Raw genomic sequence first — 23469 nt, forward strand, 5'->3', positions numbered from 1 at the left:
ATCCTATGTTTACATCGAAGTGGGATTTTTTTTTCATTGTGTAATAGTCCCTCCTACACGCTGGTCCTCTTCCTCCTTATAAATCTGGTAAGGAAATTCCAGCTTTGGGGTACCTAGAGTATGCCAGTTAGTCAACAAAAGACATCTGTAATGAACAAATATGATTATAAACCAAAGGGTGAGTAAATGAATGCGCTGAATCAATCAACAAAGAGAGTAAACTGAATTAATTGGTGAGTCATGGAGGAGACAGGATCTATGCTGGATTGGCTCCAGAGTCCCCATGTGCTACCAAAATCCAGTGACACTCAAGCCTCTGAGAAAAAAATAGCATAGGAGCTATATGCATTCTCCTATACACATTAAACTATCTCCAAATTGCTTATAATAATTAAGACAATATATGTCTTATCATATGTGAATGAATACCTGTTTGTACTGCATTGTTTTAAAAATGACAAGGAAGAAAAAATGTCGGCTTATGTTCAGAATGGATACACCCTTCTGCCCTCACCTTTTCAGTTCAAAATTGGTAGAATCGTGGAGTAGTGCTCTCGAACACAGAGGATCTGCTGTAACTTTTGAGATAATAAAAGCTAAGAGTCACAGCAGGAAATGACTAGTCCAAGGTCACACTGGTAGTAAGTGCTCAGGCTTTGCCAGTCTCCAAGCCTGCTTGTCTTTTCACTCTGCAAGTTACCCTCATGGAGACAGCCCCCTTCTCCATACCTAATGTCAGGAGTTCTAGCCAGCAGGGAGAAAAGTCCTAGGCAGGCAGAATACACGGACTTCCTGAGATTCTCAACCACAGGGCTGCCACAGTGCAGGTGGCATTAAAAACCTCTTCCTCGTAACACCTGCAAACAAGCCCCACGTCTCATGGGTCTTCAACTTAATAGAGGTTAAGAGGGAGTTGACAAGGACCCATCCTAAGCCTGAAGTCTATCACAGATCGCTCATCGACCTGCCTTGCCTTGTCCAGGTTGAACAATTCCAACAAGCTATTTTTATCCTGTCCTTGTAATTTCTTACTTCTCTTTGGCAGACACAGACGACACTCAGGGCTGGGTCACAGCTATCCCTCCATAGTGACAGCACACAAAAGGCCTCTGAGGGTTCTGTTAATTCTAAAGGGGTAGGGGGTGGCTCTTCCCTCTCTGTACTGCACCCCAATTACAAATTCTATTTGGGGCTGTCTGTTGCTCACGGCAGCATGATGCTGCTGACTCACTGGCCACCGTCATTGCCAGGTGAATAGGAACAGACAGCCTGAGCTCGATGTCTGCTGCCTGCAGTTTGTTTTCTTCCAGACACAGGTTTCTCCACTAATTAGTCCTCTCTGACCTCAATATGACACTATTCCTTAAAGAACAACAACAACAACAAAGAAAATCCAACATGGGAGGGTTCTAAACTGACCCAAGGTCCCAATTAGATCATTTCCTTACCCATAAAGATAGTCCTTTGAAGTGAAGATCCATGTAATTCAAAATTATATAAAAATGGAGGGCAGGAGGAGGACACGCTGAAATGTCGGAAGGCAGCCCCTCCTCTGGCACTGCCCCAAGCCTTTTATAGCACTGCTGTAATCTCAGTGGGCTTAGCCAGTGCCCAGGCAAGACACTGGCCGAACGCGGTTTGTGAGTGAAGTCTAAGCCTGGCATGGTAGTTCACACTATAATCTCAGGACAAGGGAGGCTAAGGCAAGAAGGAAAGAGTTCAAGGATAGCCTGGGCTGTACAGAAAGTCCCATGCCAGCCTGAGAGCATGCCCCAAAGAAAAGAGCAAAAGAAATGGGAAAAAAATAATAATTGTGATGATGATAATAATAATAATAATAACAATAGCAATAATAAATTTTAAAAATTAAAACAGAAGCTGGGGTAGCGCCTGATACTCTGCATTTCAAAGCAGCTCTCAGAAAACACTCATGTGGATGACCTACCTACCATACTTTGGGTACCATTCTCATTTGCTTTCTGTTGCTGTGATAAAAAAAAAAAAAAAAAAAAAAAAAAAAAAAAAAAAAAACACTAGCCAAAAGCAACTTAGGGAGGAAGAGTTAGGGTAAGTGTTGGGGTTTCAAAGCAGGAATTCAAGGCAAGAACCTAGAGGCAGAAACTGAAGCAGAGGCCATGGAGGAATGCTGCTTCCTGGCTTGCTCCCCAGGGCTTCCTCAGCCTGCCTTTCATACAACTCAGGACCACCAGCCTCACGAGTGGCACCACCTACAGTATTTTAGGCCCTTCCATTAATTACTAATCAAGAAAATGCACCCACAAACTAGCCTACAGGCCAATCTGATGGAGGCATTTTCTCAGTTGAGTTTTCCTCTTTCCAAATGATTCCAGATTATGTCAAGTTCACAAGAAAACTAACCAGCACAGGTACCAAAGTTTGGGAATGGGGGGGGGTTGTTTGTTTTGCAGTACTGGGTATCAAACCCAGAGCCTTGTACACCCAGGCAATTGTTTTACTAACCACTATATTATACCTAACTGAGCTACACACAGCACCCTAACCAGAGAATTGAATCAGTTGGGATCAATAATCATGAACTAGAACCTCTAAAGCTGTGGATCAAAGTATTTTTTTCTCTTTATAAGCTACTTGTCTCAAGCATTTTGTTATAGTAACCAAAAAAAAAAAATGGACTAAGATAATACAAATTATTTGGCTCAAAGTCAGATTATTTATAAATGGCAGAGCCAGGGTTCTAACCCAAGCATTGGGATGTCAGAGCCTCTCCAAACTATCAGCAAGGATGGCAGGTCTGCCACCTAATTGACCCAGGAGGGAACCAATCATATCACACTAGTCTAGGGACAAGAAGAATGAGTTGTATTATTCACTGCATCTTGGTGGATTTTGGTGGATTCTGATCCTCTGGTGGATATTGTTCCTATGTAGAATTTTGTGTCAATTATGTTGCACCTAAATACTTCATTATTGCTGCTAGTAGTTGATTGTTTTGGGTTGGTTTTTTTTTTTTTTTTTTTTTTTTTTTGAGACAAGAACTCACTCTGTAGCCCAGGTTAGACTTGAACTCACAATCCCCTGCCTCAGCCTCTGGAATGCTAGCATCACAGGCCTGTACCACCATATTGGATAGTGAATAAATACTTTTTAAAATGCATCAGAAAGCAGAAATAAAGTTGAGACAAGCCACAGCCTATGTTGTAGTTTGTCAACTCACGACAGGGATAGATGGCCTTTACAGGAGACGATCCTCAGTGGTGATTACTGATGACATTTGGTTTGGTTTGGCTCCAGAGCAAGCCATCTGGGATCCCTGGTGTCCAGGTCCACCCTTGTTTACATACAGAATACTCATGACCTCAGCCATTCTCTGCCCTTCACACAGGTCCTTACCTGTATGCAAGCTTTTCCCCTTCAGAGACAGGGGTTTTCTGAACCAGGCTTCCAGTCCTCCTTAAGGAACGTCTGAATTGTTCCCTCACCAGTGCCACTGACTCTGCCTCTGAGTCACAGTTTATTTTTGCACTAACTTTTCATATCCGAACATCTTTCAGTTTCAGCTGCCAATTCTTTAATGCGGTTTGTACACAGATGGAGGAAAATTCTGCCATCTCTATTTATTAACTCTGGACATTAAGTTTCCTTTCCATTTAATCTTCTGTCCTACGTCATTCCAAGATAATGACATCAAATGGCCAATAAGCTCTTCAAAGCACATATTCCAACATTTCCACAAAGTGAGAGCTGAGTTGGATAGGCCAGTAATACTTGAGTGGTCAATGTTCCTGGTTTATTCAAGACTGAGAGGGTCTAAGATGTGAACTTTCAGTGCTTGGCACAGAAAAATGGGTCCTTCTGGTAATTCTAAGTCAAATCCATGATTGGGCCTACATTTTCATTATACGCCCCTACTCCATCACTGACATATTAAGTGATTGTTGTGAATTCATTTGTGCCCCTAAGCCCTTTTACATGTCCTTCAAAAATATAAAACAATATTTAAGAATTTTTACCTATTTTGCAATGACAAATCTTTACTGGAAAAGGGATTATTTTTATGCACAAATACCCTGAAGACTCCTCAACATAAAGTAGCATGGAGCTGGCTTCTATGTCTGAACGAGACTCCTAGTATCAAGTACATGTTAACTACAGGGCATCCCGAGGCCAGTGGGATTCATGCACAGCCACCCATGTGTGACCACGGCTACTGCTTACAAACCTTGAACATATTTATTTATAAAGCAGCCTAAGTTGTTGCCCCAAACAAGTCCAGCCTTGCAGAAGAGCAAAACATCAAGACTAGCCATTATCTGCATTATCCCATGCTTCATGGCTCAGAATGCTCCCCAGACAGAGCTCTGCAACTGATGGCCAGCCCTTCTTCAAGTCTGTCTGACTGTGGCTACCCAAATGAACTCCTCTAGAAAACATCCCAAGACTCACACTGAATACATCCAACCTAGACAGTACATATGGGGGAGGGGGCACAGGCTTTCAGACACCAGATGTACATTCATGAATCACAAGTATACCTTTACAAGTGCACAGGGATCCTCCAACCAGAATGCAGGGTGAGGGGAGAAATACAGTATGTTCTAGCCACAGTCTCACTCTTATGAATAAGGTAGACACCCATCACCAAGGAGGGACTGTTGCTTTGCTCACAAGGAGATGCCTGGATTGTAGACTCGGGAGCCAAGGACCAGTTCTGCCCCTAATGTTAAATTTTTATTTGGCCTACATGGTACTTATAAGAACTACACTTTAGCTGCCAACTGGTAAGTCTTAGCAGCTTTACACAAAGGGACCTCTGGGCTGGGGATAAAAGCTTAAAGAGAGAGAGGTTACCTAGCATGTGCCAGGCCTTGTGTTACATCCTCAGTACCACAGAATAAAACAAAAGACCTATGACCTTCTGCTGAAGTCAGGAGATCTGACTGTGCTGGCCAAGTGACTTGCATGACCTCCAGAACCTATGACCTGTTCATCACAGCCCTGGGAAGTATTTCTGTGGCTTCATAGTTCCTCTCTACCACTGACCAAGCATCAGCCATCACATCTCCTGTCTCAAGAAAAAAAAAAACAAAAAAAAAAAAAAAAAAAAAAAAAAAAACCTTGGGGGTAGCTTTGCTCCCATCCTGGATCTGGAAGTCTTGTATAGGCTTCTAGGTTTGTAGCCTTTGTTTTTAGTTCTTCAAAGCATCTAACCAAAATATCATCAACAGGAAAAGTGCAGATTAAGAATATAAGAGAATTTGTATCAGGTGGACTTTGTAACTCATGCTCATCACCCCAGCATTGAAGAGACTGGGGCTACAGGACTGTTAAGAGTACAAAGCCAGCCAAGAGACAGCTAGAGAATCTATGGCGTGTGCTGGAGAGTGAGACCCTGTAACAACAACAACAAACATACAAATACATACACAAAAAACCAGATACATACATACATACATACATACATACATACACACACACACACACACACACACACACACACACACACACACACCATACATACACAGATGGATGGATGGATAGATGACAGATAGGATGGATGTTAAAGAGAAGATGATAGATTATACAAGATAGATGATTGATAGATACATAGATATATAAGAGACATATAGATAGAGCATAAATATGCATGCTGGTAAAGGGATAATGACTAGTAAAGGAGAAAGAGAATGAATCTGTCAACAACTCATAAGCCTTGCTAGCATATGGAAAAAACAGATCAGTTTAACTCCATCTGGACCAGCTCCAAGATGCTCTGCCCTGGAGTGGTCTTTGGCACTTGGTGGAGCAATCAGTATAGACCACCTGTGAGTTTTGGAGCTATCAATGCAGACCACCTGTGACATCACAAAGCCATCCTTAGTTGTACATCTATTTGGACGGCTCTGCCCTGTGTTCAGTATGCAAGCTCACATGTATTATTTTCCATATCTCTTCACTATCATATAGTTCATACCATCCATTCTCTAATTACCCACGATTTGTTTTTTTTCTGACATGACAACCTGGAGGATCAGAAGGGTCACGTCAATGACACCCAGGAGGGCCCAGCACCATGGAGATACTTACATCACTGCTCTTAGGCCTGGCCAATGCTAGGCTGTCACGGGCTAATGCCACAATCACGTTGCTTTTCTCTCCAGCCCAGTGCACCACCATCTGATTATGGGAGTCATTCAGACTGACCTGAAAGAGACCAAAAGAAAATCAGGACCTGTGGTGAGTGACAGTCACACACATTCCAAACCAAGACTCCTGATCTTCCGCTGTCACTCAGATTCTGAGATGTGGAGCATGGGGTCAGGGCAGTCTTTCTCACGGCTCTGCAAATTCTCCCATTAGCACCTTTCCCAAGAAGAAACAGCAGCCCCTCCTACACTCAGTTACACTGTGGATGTATCTCCCTGGGATATGACTGCACAAGGGATTCCTTTGCTTTATTTCATCCCTGGTGACATTATTCCATATGTGTGATGTGCACTTGTAAGACTAAAAACCAAACACTGAAACTTCCTGTTCATTCATTCAAACAAAAATCACCACAGGGAGTGGTGGGGTGGAAAGGGGATGGATGAAAAGAACAACATTTTTTTTACATTTATAGTGTGTGTGTGTGTCCTCAAGAGTGTGTGCTACAGAACATGTGTGGAGGTCAGAGAACAGAACAATTTTCTTGAGTCAGGCCTTTCCCCTCACCATTCAGGTTCCAGGAATTGAACTTAGGTTATGTGTCTTGGCCACAAGTACCTTTACCCACTGAGCCATCTCACCAATCAGAAGGAATAACTTCTTTTCTTTCTGTCTGTTTGTTTTATTGTTTTGTTTTGGGCTTTTGTTTCGTTTCGTTTAGTTCTGGGGAGTGTTTTTTGTTTGTTTTTTGTTTTTTGAGACAGGATTTCTCTGTGTAGCTTTGGAACCTATCCTGGTACTCGCTCTGTAGACCAGGCTGTCTTCAGACTCACAGAGATCCTCCTGCCTCTGCCTCCCGAGTGCTGGGATTAAAGGTGTGTGCCACAAACACCCGGCAGAAGGAATAACTTCTAATGTCCTATAGCAAAGTAGGATGACTATAATTGGCAACAACAGTTAATTGTATTGACAATAAAGAAGATTTTTAATACTCTTGACAGAAACCAATGACTGTCTGGGGTGATGAACCGCTCAGTTCCCTGACCATGACCTGGGTTTGCCACTTATCTGACCATGACACACATGCTGAAACATCATCAGACTGCACCCCGAGAACATGGACCAGTATGTGCCAATTAAAATTTATTTAAAATATTTTTAAAATCCACAGGCCACACCCTTTTGAACTTCTTTCTAAACCAGTGTGTCGGGAAGCTGGCTTCATTACTCAGCTTTAAGTAAGAATGAAAAAGGAAAGGAAGGCTTCCTTACGCAATTCCTCTACTTTTTGTTGCCATTTGGGGTTTTTTGAGGCTGGGTCTCATTAAGCAGCCTAGTGATCATTATCCTCCTGCCCCAGCCTCAGTGCTGAAATAGCTGAATGTGTCACCTGACCTTTAAGTATATTTTTTAAGTGTCTCGAATAAGGAAATGTTTTTCAGTTATAAATGGAACTGCAACAGTAGCTCCCAACCTTTTAGTTTTGCAAACCAGTAAAATAAAAACAGAATATAGGCCAACTGAGGTCTGAGTGGCCATTTCTGTTTTGCATGGTGATGATATAGATAAGCCACCATGTCACAGCTTGACCAGCTATTCTCTGTCTGCTTCTTGAAGATACCATAGACTTTTGCCCTGACTGAGACAGCAAGGTTTATCCCCGGTACAGCACTCCAGACAGAGGTTCTTGGAGACATCCTAGGGACCGATCCAGCCCAGACCACACACAGTCCTATTTTGTTTCCCCATTAACAGGCAGTGCCAACTCAGATCCCAATACCCTAGAGGCAAACAGAGGAACCAGATAGAAAGTGTCTGTGTTCCTGATAGGTGGTGGGTCTGCTGCTGATAAGGAACACTCACTTTGAACTTCTCAGAATTGAGAGGTAGATTGACATGACTAAGACGTCAGGGTTTATTTGTTAAAGCCAAGGAAGGATATAAAATCAGAGTAAAGAGCCATTCTTTTAGGTCACTTTTGCCTCATGAAAAAACTAGCTGCCTGACTGTTTTTCTCTTTTCATTGTTAGGCCTCTGGCTGAACCACTCTGAATGTGTGTGTTCTCTTCTTAGTGCACCCTGCACTAAGGCATCAGTCCCAAGACTGACTTTTCAGAACACTGGAGCTTTACAAGTTACTCAATCTGTGGGGACACCAACAAGCTCCAGTTGCCTCACTGAGAAGCAGGATGAGGCTTCCCCAAACCCAGAGGTGTCCCGGCTCCTGCTGAGTAGTGTCTGGAATCAGCTTAGTTGGCTGGCTATCCAAAGACCTTCTCAAGAACCATCTCAGGCCCACAGGCTGGGAGGTCCAGCTTGAAGGACTCAGCACCTGTCTCTGGGCCTGGAGAGCTCACCCTACCTGGCCAACACCAACTTTTGGACTAATGAAGAGTTCAAGTTGAACAAATCCACCCTTCTAGCAGCAGATCTGAGGCAGAAACCCCGCTCCCTTCAAGGCCCCTCCCTCTTCCTCCTCCACCCTGATGTGTCCCACCCACTCCTTGGGGGTGCTCTCAGATGTCACAAGAGAGAAGAAAAACACCTGGGCCACAAACTTGGCAGCCAGCTCCACAGAGGAACTAATCCATAAGGGCTCTGCTTTGGGTTTTTAAGCACCTGCATCTAACTGGATCCAAGAACCAACCGTTTTATATATATATATATATATATATATATATATATATATATCTGAAGTGAGATGACTTCAAATAAAAAAGACCCTTGATTTTTTTTAGAAAAAGATGTCATTCCAAAACTCCACTTCTTACTCCCAGTAGATAAGTCCAGGCAAGTATCAACAGAAACGAGCAAATCAAAAACTAGAAATAAATTATTTAACTCAAAAAGCTGCTAAGGGACTCTCCCCAACAGCTCAAACCTTCCTCTAACTTCCTCTTCCCTTCTCCTCCCTTCCAACCTGTGCTTCCAGGAAGCAACTGGAAATACTGATGGATCAGAGACCCACCAGCACAGGCATCTCAGGTTCTTGAGCTAAAAATCTTCTCCCCTAGGAACCAGAAGGGAGCAAAGAAAGAACTAAGTAAATGGCACTAGGAAAAGAGGAACCTAGGAGCATCACCCGAAGTTCACACAAGGTCTGAGATGAGAAGACCTTCCCATATCCAGCCTGGCCATCCTCAAAGTCTCAGGCAAAGCCATCCCTCTGGCAGGTTAATAATCAGAGGACACTTTGAACAGGCTACAAAGTGGTAAGGATCAGAATGGAGAAGAGGTCTGCCAACACGTGCCAGGGGCTTTGTAGCAGAGGGCGGAGGTTTTGTTATCTGATCCTGGGGGATGAGGGATGAAATGGACACAAAAGAGAGGCATCAAAATATTCCAGGGTGTTCTTATAAAGAAAGCCTCTGGAGGGCAAGCTTGATGGAGCACTTCTTTTCTTTTCAAGCCTTTTCTCTCTGACGTCCCCTTTATTCCTAAGAGCAGACTGAAAAAGGGCAACCCATCATAAGGAAAGAGAAAGCTCTCTGGCAAGCAAAGGCTTGTCCAAGGGTCACCAGGCACTCACACATACAGTTCCGCTCCTTGCCTTGGCAGAGATGTCAAGCATATCCAGTCATGAGAATAACTCCCTAGTGAGTCACCACTGATCTACAAGGCAGCCCAGGTGCCCATCCCCCGAAGGCACAGACCCAGCATCAGCAGCAGGAATCAATGCACCCCAAGGACAAGGGAGCCAGGAGAGCGAGGTCAGCAAGCTGTAAATTTTATTAAGGTCAAGACATCCAGTCTATTTTCCTCCTCTCCACGCCAGGGATAAGGCAGGAAGCAGTACCCAAAGGACTGTCTTGCCATCCTCCATTGACTGTGACCAAGAAACCAACAGCCCCCAACATCAAGAACGCCCAGATTCCCAAGGCTGGATCCCCTTAGCGGGGGTGGGGAGGTGTTCTAGTTTGTTTGTGTCCTTTGCCCTCCTCTGTAGCCAGCTCTCCCTAGCACCAGCCCTCTAGGGTAGCTGCAGTATTGCTTGCAAATTGGTTCCACCAGCCTTTCTCCCACTTAGTTCCACACACTGGTGGAGGAGACACTAGCCTGCCAGGGGGTGGGAGGAGGTGGGAGTATGGCTTTTCCAGGAATATAACCTTGATATGTAGTCAGTCATAGTCATAACCCCAGGGTGTGAACAACCTTCCTTCTCTTGTCTCTGGCTCACAGGCCATTGCTGGAGCATGATAAATGAGACACAATTAATTGGGACTGTAAAAGAAAGACAGCAGGGAGGGGCCTGAGCACCTCTGCTGGGAAGGCAGGGGTGGAAAAATGCATGCCACAGGGATGAATATAAAACTGCATCTTAGATGACAAACTAAATCAGGTAGGCCTGTCAGACTTGTGCTAGGCTCACAGGTAAGGGGTTAAAAGAGCCCCAGAAGCCACCTGGTCTAGGATGAACGCCCTGGAGGTCACCCATCCAGGATCAGACCTCCAGAGGTCACTCAGTAGGATCAAACCCCAGAAGTCACCCAGACTGTGATCAAAACACCACCTGACTCAGGATCAGGACTCCAGAACTCACCTGGTTGAAAAAGAGAGACCTAGAGGTCCACTGGCAGAAGATCAGAAGCACCTGCCCCATCCCAAAAACTCTTATTTAGAAGCCATCGTTAGGTAACCCATGAATGAGCATTTGAGAAACCCCATAAGAGTCTCCTATAGCTCACTTAGGAGATGATGAATCTGGTCCAATCTCTTTCTTGCAGAAAGTGAGAGGCCAAGGAAACAGTTTTTAGGGTGTTGAGGAGAGATCAACACAGTCTTTGATGGGGATAGAAGTGGAGAGATGCCTGTGAGGATTTGGAATAATTGTTAATAGAGACTTCATGTAATGCTAACTCACGATAAAGATGAATCTAAAAAACAATGCCAGACACAAAGGTCACATACTGCAAGGCTCAATTAATATAAAATATCCTGGGCAGGTAAATCCACAAAGACTTAAAACAGATGTGTGGCTGCCAGGAGGCTGGGGAAGAAGAGAGAAGGGGAGTAACTGTGATTTTCTTTGGGACTAATGAGAATGTTATGGACCTGGACAGACGCGGTGGGCATGCGGTGCCTGGAATGTACCAAAGGCCACTGCATTTTCAATGGCTGTTATGTAAATTCCCCTTCATTTTCTAGAGCATCTCTATACCTGTGTGGAAGACTCCATTCTCAAGTGCAGATTCAATACCTAAGAGCTCCTACTCATAAGCAGTACTTACTTCCTTTCAGCTCACCGAGGGCCCTCATGCTACCAAAAGATGCAGCCAGGATGAAGTATAAAGAAGGAATCTGGAGGCTGGGTCTCTGGCCAAAGCAATACTTGAAAGCTGCATAAGAGCTTCTGCAGAGTTGGAGTACACCCATTACCTTACTGGCCACCACTGGTGCAATGGTCACAGGCTCAAGAGTATCAGCAGACTCCCAGAAATCATCGCTGCTCACACCTCGATGCAGCTCACCACCCCTCTAGATGTCCCTCAGTCCCCCAGCATGTCCTAGTGATCCACAGAGGTACAATGACTGGCTACTGATTATTCCCTAACTATTCAGAGTAGGGGGCGAATCAGTTGCTTATCCACTCCTCAGGCTCTGAGTTGTTATAAATAGAAGGGAGGAAATAAAGTACTTGTATGAAGGAAGTGATGCAAATCCCATGAAGTACACACTGAAGTCTGCTAGCTGCCCTGCACTCTGGGCTCTTTAATCATGTCTTACCTCTGAGAGCACACCAAGGGCTTCTGGGAGAAATTAGGGTTGCGAGTCAGAAGAGAGGATGAGGAATTCCCAAGGAAGCCACAAAATTCTGTATGGCCTTTGATGCTTACTCCAGGAGACAGGAGTGTAATGGCCCCACATCTCTCTCCCTTCATTTCTTCTGCCATTACCTCCTTTATACTGGCCAAACACAAAGCTCAAGATGTCCTAGACACCCCAGCTTGACATCCTCATGCCTCCTACACAGCAAGGCATCCTGGTTCAGTTCTCTGCCTCATTGACCATGAAATACCGAGAAGCATTTTTTAAAAATTCAACAGTGATGTATAAAACAAACACCTTTGTCCTTCAACTCTGAGGATAGCGTCAGCAGCCAAAACTCCCCCCACCAAGTACCTGACACCAGGGGGCCCTTGGAAATCAAAATGGACAGCCCATGTTCTTCCAACCAGGTGACCTAAATGTGAGGTATGCAAATCAGCTCCCAGTGTCCCCTTTCTGGACCAAGTTCCCACTATATTTAGAAAGCTCATTACCCTCCCTGGACTCCCTACCTCAGGAGAACTGAAATCCAGTTTATGACTGCTCCCTGAAGACAGCTCTGTCCATAGGTTCGGCACACTCACTTGACCTTGGAGGTGGCTCAAGATGCAGCCTGTACTAAGAGAACTTGCTTACTACTTAGCTGACAAATTCATGCTGCCCATTTTATAGACGAGGAAACAAAAGAATGGCTTTGAACTAAAATCTAGCATTTCGCTACCATCTTCACTAGAGCTGTGAGGCTGCAACAGATGGATGGGACAGATAGATGGATGGAAGGAGGGAGGGAAGACGGAAGATGGAATAGCTTTTCTTCCTACCACGCCATAAAGACAATAGCCACATTCTCATTGGCTTGCAGTGTCATTCACTGCCACATGCCACACCTTCCAGACGTACACTGTCACCTGACACTGGCATGTCTTGTTCCAGGAGGGCTCCAGAGTAAAAGGAGCCAGGGGAAAATCTGCCCCTTCCTTTGCTAGAGTGAAGAGAGAGAGAGAGAGAGAGAGAGAGAGAGAGAGAGAGAGAGAGAGAAGAAATATCAGAGCCAGAAGGAAGTTCAGAGAACATCTAACAACTGCTGGCTGGGGAGGCTCTGCTCTGAGAGACTTAGGAGGAACATTCCATACTGCCTTTAGACAAGATCTCCAGAGCCACCCACACAAACACGGTAAGCATCCCCATCAGTACACACCAGAAGCTAATGCTCACCTGTGTTCTGTGAGGATTTCCCTATAAAACCCAAAGCCATTCGTTCACTCCTTTAGAGACAAGAGTCTAGCTGTGTAACCCAGGTTACCCTGGAGTCCACCAGGAAGATCACTCAGGCTGACCTTGAACTCTCAATCCTCCTGCTTCCACTTGCCCCAAAGGCACTTACTTCTACTGCCCTGGTTGGGGGTAGGGAGGTTCCAAACCATCCACTTTCTCCTGTTTGACTCTGCAGCTTTGCTATAAATAGCTGCTTACTTTGCTCATTCAATAAATGTTTATTGAGCATATACTGTAAGCCAGACGCTACCCTAGGTGTTAGGAAAGCACCAGACTTGCTGGTCTCGCCTGGCTTCTCTTAAATTAGTAGAGAAAAGAAGCACCAAGTAACCAACTTAATGAGTGCTTAAACTCCAGTTGTCAGACAGGCCTTGACTTCCTGTGGAGAGGAGAATGATACTTCCTGGTAGAGCTAATAAAACAAAGATGGAACATAGCAGTTAGGGACTGAGGGCTGGGGCAGAAGTTAAAGCAGCAGTGTAGCCAGAATAGCCGGGGAGGGGGGTGGGGGTGGGGGGGTATATGAGAACTCTGGGTTCTAGGGAAGGTGACTAAAAGATTTCACAGAAAGGAAGAAAGGAATTGGAGGGAGGGAAGAAGAAGAGAGGGAGGGAGGGAGGAGGGAGGGAGGGAGGGAGGGAGGGAGGGAGGGAGGGAGGGAGGGAACTGTGGATCTCTACCCAAGAGGACCCTCTATGTATGAGAGGAAATGATGTCACATATATTTGAACCAAGTCAGAGGTTTGCTATGGGTCTTGTCACTACAATTTGTTAGCTGTCTAACCAGGGGGGAGCCACTTCTCTTTCTGAGCTACAAGATATTCATCTGAGAATGGAGATGAATAGTAACTCTTCCCAAGTTCACAGGACTGTTACAAGAAACAATGGGTGTAAACCATGGGTGTGTTTCCTAAACTTCCACATTCATATACATCATTTACTTTCAGGTCCAAATGACTTTCTGCCCAAGTCAGCCATTCTTTATAGCATGGTTCCATGTAAAAACTTAACATTGGCATCACCAGGGTTGGAACAGAGACCCAAGAGCAAGACATGACATATGTCAAATAGTAAGACACCACACATCTCACTGACTCTTAAACTAATAGCTAATGACACTTTCAGGCAGCCTCCCCCACCCCACCCCCTCGGCCCCATGCTTGACAACAGGTGGCATGACTCCATAACACTGTCCTCACCTCAAGGCACAGCATTTAAACATGTCACCCCAGAGCAGAAGGCCCGAAGACCTCACCAGCAGCTGCTTTTCCACACTGGAAAAGAACTGCAAACCAGATGACTAATCCACAATGTGCATGCACCTCAACCCCGAAAACCAAGGAAGGCCAAGTTCCCAGTAACAGGAGCTGGCCTGGGTGACAGGAGCTAGCAACAGCTCTCTCCTGCTTGACTCTCCAAATCTGTTCTAATAGCCTGTTCACCTCTGCCCAACTTTGCCCAGCCACACCTAACGCTTCTCCTCCAGCTTGGTCGCCTCCACCCTAACACACCTTGCCAACTTCAGCAAACCCCATGCACGGTTAACTGCAAGATATATGTTTATAACTAACTACTCAGTGAGAGACTTCCAGGGAACTAAACACACGCTAGTGAGGTATATTTTAGGTATGGTGTCATGTTACTTAATTAATTGGGCACAGGTTTCAAACATTCAAATTCCTTTAAACGGCCTTGGATTCCAGATAGTTTGCCCAGCTCTGTTCTGTTCCCAACCCCTAGAATCAAGGAATCAAGGTTCCCAGCAGGTCAGCTTTGACCTTCCCAGGTCTCAGGATTGTTGAGCCTGAGTTGCCATGAACATTGCAGTGAACAGACAAAAAAGGTTCTATAGGGTCCACGACCAAATAGCATCCAGAGTGACAGACTCGGAGCCAATTTCTTTCCCAAGTGGCTTTTGTTCACAGGCTCCTGGGGGAGGTGTCAGGGGGTGTTTTATCAGGATATTATCCCTCAGATTACAAAGACACCAGTACCCTTAGCATCCTACAGCCCTCATTGGCTCATACCCATTTACTGCACAAAAAAATTACTCTAGCCACCCACCTTTTCCATACCTCCCTTCAATCAGCAGTCTGAGGGGAAAGCTCTCCACACCACAGACAAGTCTTCTTTGCAAATAAATAAAGGCCTCGTAGTCCCCTTTTGGTTGTTGCTGTTTTTATTTTTTTTAAGGGAGGGGTAACACAGTACATTGGTCTCTACATGGAACAAAATGCATTTGATATCTGTACATCTTTTTATTGCCCTTGTCTGCCACTCAGATTTGGGATATAATCACATCAGCCTGCCTTTCTGAGAATTCGTAGCTGTGTTTTTAATCTAATTCAGGGGCCTGGAGATAAATCATCCTGAAGGGTCCCGATTTTCCAAGCCAAGAGCCTGCAGCGGCCGCAACAGCAATGGCATGCTAAGTTAAAGGGCCAGCAAGGAAGGAGGACCAGCTTTAGATGCAGTGAGGAAGACCACACACCTCTATTGTTTGTCTTTGTGCCAGCTTGAAGGGTTGAAGGGATAAAAGACAGACCCAGATCCATCGAGGTTCGTCAACAAGAGCACAGGAAGCAGAGGGCAGGGCCTCAAGGCAGCCTCACTGTTAGGGCACTGTTTACATCTCACTGCAACCGCAGGACCCATGGGATCTGCACCCCTCTGCACAACCTTTTAGCCCGGGGCTGTTTGCATAAACGCAGCACAAGAGAAGGCACACAAGTTTGGGGAGTCCTTCTGAAGGGTCAGCCTTCCACAGGTCTGATGGAAGGAGGCAACTGTGCAGAGGCAAGCCCCCAAAATGAATACAGTGCCCACTTGTCCTCAGTGTGCCCCATGCAGCCCTCCCTAGCCACTGCAACTTGGCAGTCAGCAGCCTCCAAGACCTAGCGTTTGCTCAAAGCCCTCAGCTCTTGTTTTCACTTCCCCTTTATGATAAGCTTCTCCAGTAAAGCAGAAGCTAGGGCGTCAGGGCCTCCTTTCACTCAATAGAGAGGTGTTCTGGCAGGAAGCACAGTAATAGCCAGGATCTACATGTGGCTATCAAGCTTTAAATTCATTAAAATTCAGTGAAAAAGAAATTCCGTTCTTCCACCACACTAGCCACAGTTCAAGTGTTTGGTGACTACATTTGCCTAGCAGACATACCGCATACACAGATGTGGATTGGCACTGCCTATCCAGCAATGCTCCATTGAAAGATCAGTTACAGGGCCAAAACACAGGACCAGACAGCTCTCTGTGACAGCAGTGACGGGGCATGGAGTCACCATCATATTTAACAATTGCTCAGGGCTGAGGGTATAGCTCACAGAGAAACGTGTGGTTGGCATGCACAAGGCACTAGGTTCAATCCTGAGCACCCCACACATACACACACACCCCCCCCACACACACACAATTACCAATTACCCAGTGGATACCTGAATTTCGTAATTACTCTTTAATTCACAATTGCAGTTATGGCTATTACTAAGTCCCACTCTCCTAGAGTCCACTCCACTATTCACGTTCCATTGCTGTCTTTTGGTTTTTACTCCAAGCATCTCACAGTAACATAGGATACAGCACACACCTTGACCCTGACCAGCAGCCCACCCTGCTTTTCCTACTTTTTGGTATCATCAGCTGCTTTGATGCTAAAAGGCCACCCAGGCCACTTCTTCGAAGGCCTAAGGTTCCCAAGTCGATAAACCAATAAATTAGGTCGAAATTAACTGTGACTCATTTTAAACTGAGGAAATTGATTTCTGAATGTACGTGGCTGGACTGAATATGTCATCTGCCAGCAGATCCTGGCCTACCTGGAGAATGCACAGGAATGCCCTGTTCTCATTAACAAAGAAAACACCTCCTCCCTGAAAACCCAGGCAATTTCCAGAGAAATACCAATCCCCAAATGTTCAAACCAAAAGAGAGTGAACTCTCCTGTCCATCACATTTATTTAAGCCTGAAATAAATGAAGGAAAGGTCCACATAACACCCCAGATTTAATGCAGTTCTGTGTAGTCAACCATCAATTATCCATAACTGTCAAATATTCCAAACTCCACAAAGGCTTTCCCTGAAGATATTTATATAGCCATTTCCCCTATTAGCAATTCAAAGAATGCAAACTCATTTAATATTCACCTGAGTAAAATTTAATTAAGAAGGTAAACTGATGCTTTAAAAGAGAGAGAGACCAAATTAATATATACAAATAAATTAGACCAGGTATTTCATGATTTTCAGGATATCAGTCTGCCCCAGTATCTCTCTATGAAGGACTAGACAGGGCTGGCTTGATCTATAGCTAGCTGCCTTGGGATTAAACAATGATGCCACAAAGATGCCTGTGATCTCTAAGGAGGAAGAGACTCCAGTTGACAATGCAATGATCCTACAGCATCTGTTCTCTGTCTCGGGATATGCAGTGTTGTTAGGATCTGCCTCATGGATCCAGGTCTTAAAGCAATTTATTAAGCATACCATTAATTCCATTTTGCAGTTTACGGTGATAAGATTGTTGTCAAAGGGAGCACAAAGCTAAGATTTATAATGTGGTCCCTATATTCTGATGTCCTCACAAAGTGGGGTTCCATTTCTCTAGGGGCTGCTGAACACTCTGCAAGCTCTGAGGTGGCTCCACAGTACTGTTCTCCTGGCCCACACTGGAGAAGGGGGTTGGACTAGCCTTACACCTGGCCTAGAAAAAGAATAGCAATCTATTTTATATGTGACACTTCAGGAAACATCTGCCTACCCATGCTCACCATACCACAAATATATTTAGAGTTAAAATTAATCCCATTATTCAGGACACCAAGGATTTCAGGTAACAAAAGGCTGCTGATAGCTTGATTGTGTGTACGTTCACATTATGTAGACTTAGACTGTTTCTGTAAGGATACAAAAAAACTTGGTGGCAATAGTTACCAACTAAGAAGAGGCACTCTCCTGATACATGAGAACTTGAAAGAATTCACCTGTCATGGCTCATCCCTTCCTATAAATGGCTTTGTTAGCATGCATTACCTGCTGAAGGCCAGGGAAACAGTGGGTGAGGTGTCATCCTTTTTAATTCTCAGTGCCTCTCCTCGAGGGCTTCTTTCCTCCATTCCTCCCATCCCAAAGCCTCTACTGTTCCAGGCTCCAAGCTATTGATGAGCCAAATGGTGCCAGACACAGACCACAACTCAATAAAGAGAATACAAGCACAACCGGGAGAGGTTTCTCAAGGTCACATCCCTCACCACCCCAAGAGGCCAACCAGGTCATTACATAGGCAGAACCCAGCTTGGAACAGCCACCCTGCTGCCTTCTCATCTTCATCTGGAAGCACACAGGTCAACATCCCAACTTCAGAATCAACCAGCCAATTCTTTCCCAAGCGAGAGTCTATCGCATAAGAATCAACACCAGAGTGATCTAAAGCCAAACAGTATTCTCTTCCCAAAGGAGGCCTTTTGTCCAAGGCCCTTGCATTGCAATGGACACTTTGTTTTTAGTCTCAAATCAGGACACTGTATCCTTTCTGTCCTCTAAAATGTAAGAATTAGGAACAGAGAGCTTATTGCAAGCAAAATAAACCTGTAAATCTTGTTAGGCTTTGTGCCTCATTCCAAATGATCCCCACCCCCACTTCCAAAAATTAAAAATACCAGTAGCAAAAACCAATATGAGTTCTAAAAGGGAGAATGCTAAAAGATTGAATCCTAGGTCTTCATTGGAATTAACTCTCAGATAGCACAGGAAAACCAGAGCTACACTCCCGAGGGCCATCCCATTTGCTTCAGCATCATAGAGTGAACCATTATGTCTGTCTGTGGCCTCTCCGTGGTCCTCCTTATACATAACTTTATATAACCTAATGCGCTCCCTACCCTCTCTATGCCTCTTCTTCTGCGTAGAAAACGGATCCATGGATAGTTATTTAGTGCCTCTCCTACCGTGAAACACAGAGAAGGACCAAACCAGGCCTTCAAAGGAGTCACAGGAAGAGAAGCATTAATTATAACCCAAGGCAGGGTTGGAACCAGGCTTAGAACTGCTCCCACAGGGCTGGGAATACTAGGGGCTCTGGAGTATTGGGGAACTGAACAAGGATTCTGTAAGCAAAGAGTTGAGGAAGATCTTTGGAGAAAAAGGCAAGCAAGTGTGATGGCAAAGAGCAGGGCAAGAAGTCAGTGTGGCACACACCGGGGACAGGGGCGTGAGTGGTGTTGAATGCCTTTAATCCCAGCACTTGGGGGGCGGCAGTCGGTGTGGCAAGAACTATGGACTAAGCTGGGCTTGGCAACACATACCTGTAATGCCAGCACTCTGGAGGCAGAGGCAATAGTATCACCAGTTAAAGGCCAGCCTGAGCTTCATGGGAAGTTTCAGGTCAGCTTGGGCTAAATGGCCTGACTCTCCCCAAAATAATTTTAATTAATTAAATATATATTTTTATATAGTATTAAATTTAAAAGATATAATAGCTTCCTCCTTCAACTTTACATTTTTTTTGAGGGGGGCAGTGTTCCAGGCAAGGTTTCTCTGTGTACCCCTGGCTGTCACTTCCGTAGACCAGGCTGGCCTCAAACTTGAACTCAGAGATTCACCTGCCTCTGCCTCCAGAGTACTGGGATTAAAGGCGTGCGCCATCCATGGCCCAGCTTTAATTTGACCTTTTGGAGGAAAACAACAAACAAACTAAAAAGGTTTTCCTTAACCTTTGAACTTGTATAGTAGAAAAAGCCCTACTATCTGGTCCATTGGTCTCCACTATTATAAATGTGTTCCTGGGTGACCATGTCAGAACAAGTTCTCCATATAAGAAAATCTTCTTAAGAAGAAGGAATATGGTCAAAATAACAAAATCCTTCTAGTCCATAAGTCAGGAGGGCAAAAGAACACATGCTCCAATATGATGTGCCAACTACAGGCTCCATCCTCAGCCAAACTATCCCTGGCTAAAGCCCTCCTTCTCTCCTCCCTGAAGCTAGTGGCCTTCTTGCCACCTCTCTGGCTTCTGCTTCCAACAAGTGTCCCTACATATTCCCTTATCCTCATCAAGATCCAAGGACAAGAAGCTGCAGAGCATCTAAGTCTCCCTGCCCCCAACTATCCCTCCACCTCTCGAGCCTCACACAGCCACAGGAGGGTTATGGCTGGCTGAGTGGGTACAGGAGCACTGGTTCCCCCTTTTCACTTACAGTGATCTCTCTGCCTCCTTCAATCGTTGTTTGTTGTTTTGGGTTTTGTTTTGAGAAACATACTCCCTTTAGACAACTGTTAATGTAATAAACAGTTTGGGTCTAAAAACTAAAGGGAATTGATAAAACTTGGTGCAGGGCAAGAGTTAAAATGAACATATGGATCAATAGTACAGCTGCATCCTAATGTTATTTGGGGGTGGCTGGAGCACTATTCACAACTGGGTCTGTCCCAGGAAAAGCAGAGACACACAGCCACCTTTGCACAAAGCAGATCCCAAATAGACCTGAGTTACTCCAGAGACCTAGAGAAGAGTCCCAAGCCACACCAGCACTGTTCCCTGTGCTTGCAGCCTGAAAGGCCCGCACCAAGTTAGAACATGTGGTAGAAGCCCCAAACCAAGAAGTTCTTCATCCTGTCTGACTCAATTCCTCAACTATGAAGGTTAATGCTATTTTTCATTAACCTGGGACAACAGGGAACAAGGGCATAGGAAAGCAGCCACAGCAAGGAAAAGCACTGTGAGGGATCCTCACTGTTCTGTGGGAATTCCTCATTCCGAGTTCAACTGCTGGCTGGATCTGCACCCTTCAATGGAACCAGTCTGGCTGGCCTGGAGACATGAAAGCAAAGGGAGGGTTTTGGAGTCGCTCCCAACAAGAGCAGAGTTCATCTCTAGCTTGCTCCAAATCCCTGGGAGATTTTCACATGGCAAACCCAGAGAAAGAAGGAGATGAACAACAGCACCTGCATGGATATTGTAGCAACTAGAAAAATGCCTCTTTCATTTTCATTATTGTAGCAACAATGCCTAAGGCTATGTTGCCGAGGACCTAAGCTCCAAGGGACTGTCCCCTCCACTTCCCACTCCCAGCCTGCTGGCTCAACAGCACAGTAGAGCCTGCTAAGCAGGCTGGGGAGACCCATCTCACCAGGTCCACCCTGGCATGTCTGCTAAGAGCGATCTTGCTGACTTCCAAAGTTCAAAAAAGGAAGTTTGGATGGAGTTGAAGAGGGGGACAAGGTGGGCCCAAGAGGAACAGGACAGATGGGCTTCAGTAGCCTGAGCCCTGCACCTCCCACCTCCACGCAGTTACAAGTCATCTGGTATACATTCCAGCCCAGGGACTGGGGTGGGGGGTGTTTGCTGTTCCCACCCACACACCACCACCCCTCTATCCACAGAGCCATATACATTTTATTTTGGAAAGAGGATGTTTAGGAATTACTGAATAGTGACAAGGTGACTCCCAACACTCAAAGGTCAGTGGGACCATGTAGGCAAGAACTAAACCACTCTAGCCCTTGCCTGTGTGACCTTGGATTAGTCACCGCACCTTTCACACCCTAGATTTCTTCACCCAAAACATGACACCAAAGGGTGGCATGTTTTATGAGAGGCTTTCTGGCTCCAGGAGTTGATAATTTAACTCTACGTGTAGCCTGCAGGAAGGCTTTGCTATGGCCAAAAAAACAGTGGAGAAAGGCAGAACCCAGGCTAATCTTTTAATTCGTACTGTAGAAAGGACCGTTCTTTAGGAAGTGACCATGTTTATCACCTCCACTGGGACCACCTTTTCTCTCCCACTGACCTTCTGGTTTTGTTGATGTCAATCTTAACCTCAGGACTGGGAGTTTCTCGGGAGACAATAACACCCGGCAAATTAATTCTGCCAAAGCTGATAATTATGGACAAACTCGGCTTGCCATCCCTAGCAGTGAGTGGAGTCTCTAAGAGTGAAATGTGTGTTACTTATGACCTAATAAACCCATTGCCTGGATAGAGATTAATCCTTTAACGAATAATAAGTCCACCAATTTTTGCAGTCCTTTCAAATCCTTGAGTGTCATAAGAGATAATTCCTATCTAAAATAAAGTCATCATCCTGAGGGGGTGGAAAGGAAAGGGGGTAGGATGGTATGCCACATTCCCACGAAAATAAAAATCCAGCCTTACACACTCACATGTACAAGCACACAAGCACACACGCACACATCTACCGGGTACACAAGGGACAATCGTGGAGCTTTGAGAGTTGCCCACCTTTATCGGGGTTCATGGGGGTAAACGCGGAAAGCCCTCCTCTGCAATTCTGTGTGCTTTACAACTGCAGGTTTCTCGCCCCCGCTGCCAAAGGATAGTAGAAGGTGCCCGTTTTTATCCAGATGTATAAATGATGCTGTACCCCTCCAATACCTGCTGGAAACTACACTGGTCTGTCTGCATACAGCCTGGGAAAAGAGGCGCTGCACCCTTTGAGTTACCTGGAATACGTTTGCTAAAATCGACAGGAAGAAGGAAAAGATCTATGCGACCCGAGTGTTGACGACTGTACTCATGTGATGTGGGGGAAAAGAGAAGAAAAAAGAGAGAGAGAAAGAAACACATGCCAGCCGGGAAGTCCCCAAGCGGTGCCTGCACCTGGGAAGCGACTGCAAAGGATGGGTGCGGGGGCGAGGAAGTGCTGGGAGAGGAAAGGGTTGGAAGGAGGCGGCTTGCAGAAGTGCTCACCTGTCCATACACCTGGATGGGCTGAGGCTGCACAGAAGCGCTCCGCCGGGTCCTGAGTGGCTTCCTGGCCGCCGGGATCGCCCCCGAGGCATCCCCGTGCGTCCCCAGCCGCAGTTCGCGCGGGTCCCCCTGCACCACGAAGAAGCCTCGGTCCTGGGGCAAAGGCGTGCGGCCACCGTACAATCTCTGCGTCCAGCCCCCGCAGAGAGCCCCGGGGGGCAGCAGCGCGACCAGGGCGAATAGGAAAGGGAGTCGCGACTCCCTCCTGCTGCTCCGTGTCGCCATGTTCGGGCGAACGCTCCCGCAGGTGGCGCCGCCGCCAGGAGAGAATGTGCAGCGCACGCAGGGACAGCGCCGGGCCAGAGCCGGGGCCGCGCGCGCCGCTCCCGGAGCTCCAAGCTGCCCGGGCCGCTCCGCTGCGCCCGCCACCGCTGCCACGGCCACCGCCGCCGCCGGTCCCGCTCGCTTGGCGCCGCGCCGTCACGTGTGCGCTCGCAGCGCGTCCCCTTCGCGCACTTTCTTCGCTCGCCGCGACTGCAGCCCCGCCCCCTGGGATGGGGAAGTCAAGGCAGAGAGCGCCCGCAGGTCCCAGGCGCGCACA

General features: G+C 46.0%; 1 protein-coding gene across 1 annotated transcript in view; it reads right to left on the reverse strand.

The window, feature by feature from the left end:
• Sorl1 (sortilin related receptor 1) overlaps positions 1-23153 on the reverse strand; it is a 169028-nt gene extending 145875 nt beyond the window's left edge. The window contains exons 1-2 of the mRNA XM_027411875.2: positions 22869-23153; positions 6067-6183 (exon numbers count right to left, since the gene is read on the reverse strand). Coding sequence (XP_027267676.1) covers positions 6067-6183; positions 22869-23153 — 402 coding nt within the window. The remainder of the gene's footprint in view (positions 1-6066; positions 6184-22868) is intronic.
• Between the last annotated feature and the right edge of the window lie 316 nt (positions 23154-23469).

This window comes from Cricetulus griseus, chromosome 4 (assembly GCF_003668045.3).
Source record: "Cricetulus griseus strain 17A/GY chromosome 4, alternate assembly CriGri-PICRH-1.0, whole genome shotgun sequence".
Lineage (NCBI taxonomy): Eukaryota > Metazoa > Chordata > Mammalia > Rodentia > Cricetidae > Cricetulus > Cricetulus griseus.